This window comes from Rutidosis leptorrhynchoides, chromosome 7 (assembly GCF_046630445.1).
Source record: "Rutidosis leptorrhynchoides isolate AG116_Rl617_1_P2 chromosome 7, CSIRO_AGI_Rlap_v1, whole genome shotgun sequence".
In the NCBI taxonomy this organism is placed as follows: domain Eukaryota; kingdom Viridiplantae; phylum Streptophyta; class Magnoliopsida; order Asterales; family Asteraceae; genus Rutidosis; species Rutidosis leptorrhynchoides.
Window position 1 is genome coordinate 169,902,815 of NC_092339.1, and position 6,325 is coordinate 169,909,139.

General features: G+C 38.1%; 1 protein-coding gene across 1 annotated transcript; it reads left to right on the top strand.

Moving 5' to 3' along the window:
• The first annotated feature begins 3,971 nt into the window (after positions 1-3,971).
• On the top strand, positions 3,972-4,859 carry LOC139859781 (uncharacterized mitochondrial protein AtMg00810-like). Its single transcript, XM_071848556.1, has one exon. It carries the CDS (start codon positions 3,972-3,974, stop codon positions 4,857-4,859), a length of 888 nt encoding a protein of 295 aa, XP_071704657.1.
• The last annotated feature ends 1,466 nt before the right edge of the window (positions 4,860-6,325 follow it).

Sequence of the window (6,325 nt, forward strand, 5' to 3'; positions counted from 1 at the left end):
GTACTTATAAATTTCGACAATCAAACAAAAGGAGCATATATTAACACTTAGCATTAAAGTTAACAATACGAATAAACATTTTAACTTGATTATGTCTATGCTAGAATATTGATGTGGCATGACCGCTATACTCCAAGCTTGCCGCTAATTAAGAATATGCATGTACAGAATGCATATACCATATATGGTAAATTTATTTTCATATTCTTGTGGTGAAAAATATTATTAGCCGATATATTTTCTATATATACGGATGTTTATATTTAGTGTATTATATTGATAAGTTTAGTAAAGATATTGTAAACCAATTCCCAAAATAAGAGGAATGGTTGTTAGGATTATAGTTCTAGATTATTTCTTTGAGTTGTATATATACCGAATGACAAATCAATATACAGACACGGTTTTATACTCTATTATGGTATCAGATACCCTACCGATCCAACCCTTCTAATTCGCCTCTTCTTCAACACAAAACTTCTTCATCTCTTTTCTTTCTTCAACACGCTTAATCACCAACAACATGTCTGACAATCAAAAGCTTCATCCCGCTGTCACCGTGAATAACATCCACAATTTTGTGCCTCTCATCCTTGAATTCAAGAACGGCAAGTATGAATCGTGGGCAGAACTATTTCAGATTCACTGTCGTGCTTTCATGGTCATCGACCACATCATACCTCCTGCCGAACAGGTTTCTTCTTCTTCTTCTTCTGCTTCGACAGACGACACCATCAAATAAACTGATCCAGAACAATGGAAGCGTCTCGATGCTATTGTCCTTCAATGGATATACGGTACGATCTCCGCTGAACTTCTTGGTACCGTTCTTGTGCCTGGATCGACTGCTCAAGAGGCTTGGGATCGCCTCAAAAATATTTTTCATGACAACAGACATACACGGGCAGTCCATCTCACTCATGAATTCACTAACACTCGACAAGACAATTTTCCAAATATGTCAGCTTACTGTCAGGAGCTCAAGAATCTCGCAGATCAACTCTCTAATGTTGGCCCGAAGATTGATGATGATCGCTTAGTGTTACAGTTAGTTTCTGGTTTGAACGAGTCCTATGATACTATCGCATCTCAAATTAATCATATGGACAAACTTCCATCATTTTATGAAGCACGTTCAAAACTTATACTCGAAGAGAGTCGTAAATCGAAGCAAGTAGCTATGCAAACAGCCCCTAATTCTGGAACAGCTTTACTCTCAGTTACTTCTTCCACGCCTGCTAAATCTGCTTCCTCTTCGAACAACAATCCGCGTAACAATAACCAATATAGTCGTGGAAGGAACAACAATCGAGGAAATTATCGGGGTCGGGGTGGTTTTGGTCTAGGTCGTGGTAGTCGAAATTACTCATATAATAATCCAGCATCATTCGGGCCTTATCCACCTAATAATGGGCCGTATAATCCTTGGCAGGCCAACGTATGGGCTTGGCAGCAACCCACCTGGCATTCGGCTCCATGCCATACCCTACTAATGCTTGGCCCAAGCCCAATTCTTCTAATGGGCAAGCTGGGATACTTGGTCCACGACCACAAAATCCTGCATATGCATCATCAGCGACTTCCAGTACTCCCACAGATATCGAGTCTGCCATGTATACGATGAGCTACATCCGCCCGATGACAACAACTGGTACATGGATACTGGAGCTTCATCTCATATGACAGGATCCCAAGGTAAACTATTGTCTTATTTCCACTCAGGCCACCCCAAGTATATTTTAGTTGGCAATGGCAATCGGCTTCCTATAAATGGTTACGGTCATTCCTATATCTCTTCCCCTAACAAACCTTTAATTTTATCTAATGTTCTTTATGCTCCACAACTTATTAAAAATTTAATTTCTGTTCGTCGTCTTACAACTGATAATCATATTTCTATTTCTTTTGACCCTTTTGGTTTTACTGTGAAGGATTTTCTGAAGGGGACCACAATCCTACGGTGTAACAGCACCGGTGATCTTTATCCTCTCCACTCTTCCATGCTGCAACAACTTTCATCTCCATCAACTTTTATTGCTTTCAGTCAAGATTTATGGCATCATCATCTTGGACATCCGGGTCGTGATGTTTTAAAATCCCTTAGGAATAATGCTTCAATTGAATGTAATTTGAATTCTAGTAATAAAGTTTGTCAATCATGCATTTTTGGCAAACACATTAAATTACCTTTTTATGCATCTTCTTCTTTTACATGTTCTCCTTTTGATATAATTCATAGCGATTTATGGACTTCGCCTATTGTGAGTAGTAGTGGTCACAAATATTACGTTCTATTTCTTGATAACTTTACAAACTTTCTTTGGACATTCCCTCTTAGCCACAAGTCCCAAGTCTTCTCTATCTTTAAAGCCTTTCATGCCTATATTCATACACAATTTAACACCAAAATCAAACAATTACAATGCGATAATGGTACGGAGTATAATAACAACTTGTTTCATAATTTTTGTGCCCAACACGGCATGTCTTTTCGCTTCTCTTGCCCCTATACATCCTCTCAAAATGGCAAAGCCGAACGTAAAATACGAGCCATTAACAATGTCATGCGCACCCTTCTCTCACACTCTCATGTGCCTCCACATTTTTGGCACCATGCTCTAGCTATGGCCACCTATCTACTTAATATTCTTCCAAGTAAACTCCTAAATAACATCTCCCCTACTCAAAAACTCTACAATCGTCTCCCCTCCTATGATCATCTTCATGTTTTTGGGTGTCTATGTTACCCACTTTTCCCATCCGTCAATATAAATAAACTCGAATCTCGTTCCACTCCTTGTGTCTTCCTCGGTTACCCCTCGAATCACCGTGGTTATAAGTGTTATGATTTATCCACTCATAAAATAATTATTTCAAGACATGTTATATTTGATGAAAGTATATTTCCATTTGCAAAGTCTACTGTCTCTTCTCATGACTCATATAAGTGTTTCACCAATGACCATAATCCTCATCTATATACCACTCCACTGATGTCACCAACAAATTCGCCTACTCCTACCACCACCGTACAGCTCACTTCTCCAACTCAATTCGGCCCAACTTCTCCTACTTCGCATGAGCCCAATACGCCTTCATCAACTAATCCACCAACCTCACCTAATCCTAGTCCTTCTACACCTAGTACTATTTTCGATTCTAGCTCCTCACCACCTTCTGTTACCACCTCGTCGCCATCTACCTCTCCTCCTCACATTCCTACTCGTACTATTCAAACACGTGCAATGTCCGGTATTTATAAGCCAAAAATACCCTTTAATCTCTCCGCTACTACTACTCTTTCTCCTATCCCAACTAATCCTAAAGATTCTCTCGCCGATCCTAACTGGAGTCGTGCCATGGCCGACGAATATAAGGCTTTAGTGGATAATAATACATGGGTTCTTGTTCCTCGTTTACCTAACATGCATGTTATTAGATCCATGTGGATCTTTCGGCACAAAATAAAATCTGATGGATTGTTTGAGCGTTACAAAGCTCGGTTGGTTGGCGATGGTCGTTCTCAACAACCCGGGGTTGATTGTTTTGAAACATTTAGTCCTGTCGTTAAACCTGCTACCATTCGCCTGGTACTTAGTATAGCTGTTTCCAAAGCTTGGCAGATTCACCAACTTGACGTTAAAAATGCGTTTTTACATGGTCACCTTCATGAGACAGTTTATATGTATCAACCGACAGGTTTTCGGGATCCTAATCATCCGACTCATGTATGTTTATTAAAACGTTCGCTTTATGGTTTGAAACAGGCACCCCGCGCATGGTATCAAAGGTTTGCTGATTATGCTTCTTCGATTGGGTTTCATAATAGCAAATGTGATCACTCTCTTTTTATATTTCATCAAGGTTCTGACATGGCGTATCTCTTGCTTTAAGTTGATGACATTGTTCTTGTTACTTCTAATGATCAGTTACGGAAACGTCTTCTCGTTTTATTCTCCCATGAATTTGCTATGAAAGATTTGGGACCTTTACACTCTTTTTTGGGCATATCTGTTACACGCTCTGCCGACGGTTTGTTTCTCGATCAACACGCTTACGCAAAGGAAATTATCATGCGTGCTGGTCTTTCTAATTGCAATGCTGCCTCCACACCAGTCGACACTTGTGGTAAACTTAGTTCGACTTCAGGCAATCCTTATCCAAATCCCACGAAGTATCGAAGTTTAGCAGGTGCCTTGCAATATTTAACGTTCACTAGGCCGGATATTTCTTACGCAGTACAACAAGTTTGTTTGCATATGTATGACCCGAAAGATGTTCACATGTTAGCTCTTAAACGAATCGTTCGTTACTTACAAGGTACACCTACACTCGGTCTTCACATTCAAAAATCACGGACAACTTCACTCGTTTCTTTCACTGATGCGGATTGGGGTGGTTGTCCTGATACTCGGCGTTCTACTTTGGGGTATTGTGTCTATTATGGTGATAATTTGATATCATGGTCGTCAAAACGACAAGCTACTCTATCTAGGTCAAGTGCGGAGGCTGAGTACAGGGGCGTAGCAAATGTTGTGGCTGAATCATGTTGGCTTCGAAATCTCCTACTCGAGTTGCATTGTCCAATTCATAAGGCAACATTGGTATATTGTGACAATGTAAGTGCTATCTACCTCGCCGGTAACCCTGTCCAACATCAAAGGACAAAACATATAGAACTTGATATACATTTTGTACGGGAAAAGGTTGCCAAGGGTCTCGCTCGTATTCTTCATATTCCAACCCGATATCAAATTGCGGATATTTTCACTAAAGGTTTACCTCGCATTCTATTTGAGGAATTTCGGTCCAGTCTCGGCGTTCGTTCACCTCAGGCTTCGACTGCGGGGGAGTATTAGCCGATATATTTTCTATATATACGGATGTTTATATTTAGTGTATTATATTGATAAGTTTAGTAAAGATATTGTAAACCAATTCCCAAAATAAGAGGAATGGTTGTTAGGATTATAGTTCTAGATTATTCCTTTGAGTTGTATATAAACCGAATGACAAATCAATATACAGACACGGTTTTATACTCTATTACATATGATATTTGAAATATTAAATACGGAGTAGTATTTATGACTTCATGATGCAAATCGAAGTACTTGACTTCTATTTGGTGGGGGACTTATTATTCTTTAACTGTCTCTGTGTGTGCAATCTTCGGTCTACGTTGTATAATTCTTTTAAAAGAAAAGGCTCATATGAATTGAATTTGAGATTGGTTAAAGATTGGTTTTAACGAACCACCAAACAAACCCCTTAGGGTCTACGTTGTAAAAACTTGTATGAAGTTATTCACACTTGTCATAACTAAATATTGTAATTGTACGTACGTGTCATCAAAATACATACAATAGTAACGTGAAAGTTCATTGCACAAATATTACCCCAAGTACTTGATGTATATAATGAATGTCAATGCATAAAATGTTAGGGGATCAATATTTTCACACCATTGGTTTTACCTCTTTTACTTTAATTGTCTAAAATACCCTTAAGGCCTTAATAATAGACTTATACAAATTTTTTAAAACTTTTTATTGTAATTCATCAAGGAATATTTTAAGGAAAAAAGCTTGAAATGATAGTAAAACAAGTAAAATTAATGATGAAAGTGTCATCTCGCCAAAAGTTACTTTTCTGTTTGTTAATCATATATAATACTCCGTACATAACGAATACTTATACTTTCTAGGATGGATCAAACCTTGCAAGATTCTAGATTCTTAGGCTCCATCAAAATTGTCCCCTTGTGAGCGTTGTACACAACTATTTATATTAGTATTGAAGTTTCAATATCATCATCAAGTGATCAATAAGGAGATTACTTTTTACTTTGATCATGGGCTTACAAAAGCTTCCTAAACTAATCATTCATGCAAAACAAGGAAAGCAAGGGATTATTTCCTCCTCATGTTCCATTAAAACGCCCAAAGGCTATTTCTCTATTTATGTTGGTGAAAGCCAAAAGAAGAGATTTTTAGTTCCATTATCGTATTTAAAACATCCTTCGTTTCAAACGTTGTTGAATATGTCAAAGGAGGAGTTTGGTTATACTCATCCTATGGGAGGTCTTACATGTCCATGCAAAGAAGAGACCTTTATTGAACTCACTAGAAACATGTTTATGCCGTCAAATGCGAAAAGAAGAGATGACTTTACTTTGTCGTGTATTTAGACACTTAGCTAGCAACCTTGTATTTTGTCAGTAATTTTATGAAAAGATCTTAGTTAAGGTATAGTGAGTATATAATGTGTTTTGTTAAGATTTCGATCTTGATCCGAAGTACTTGAGATTTTTGTTGGTGATTTT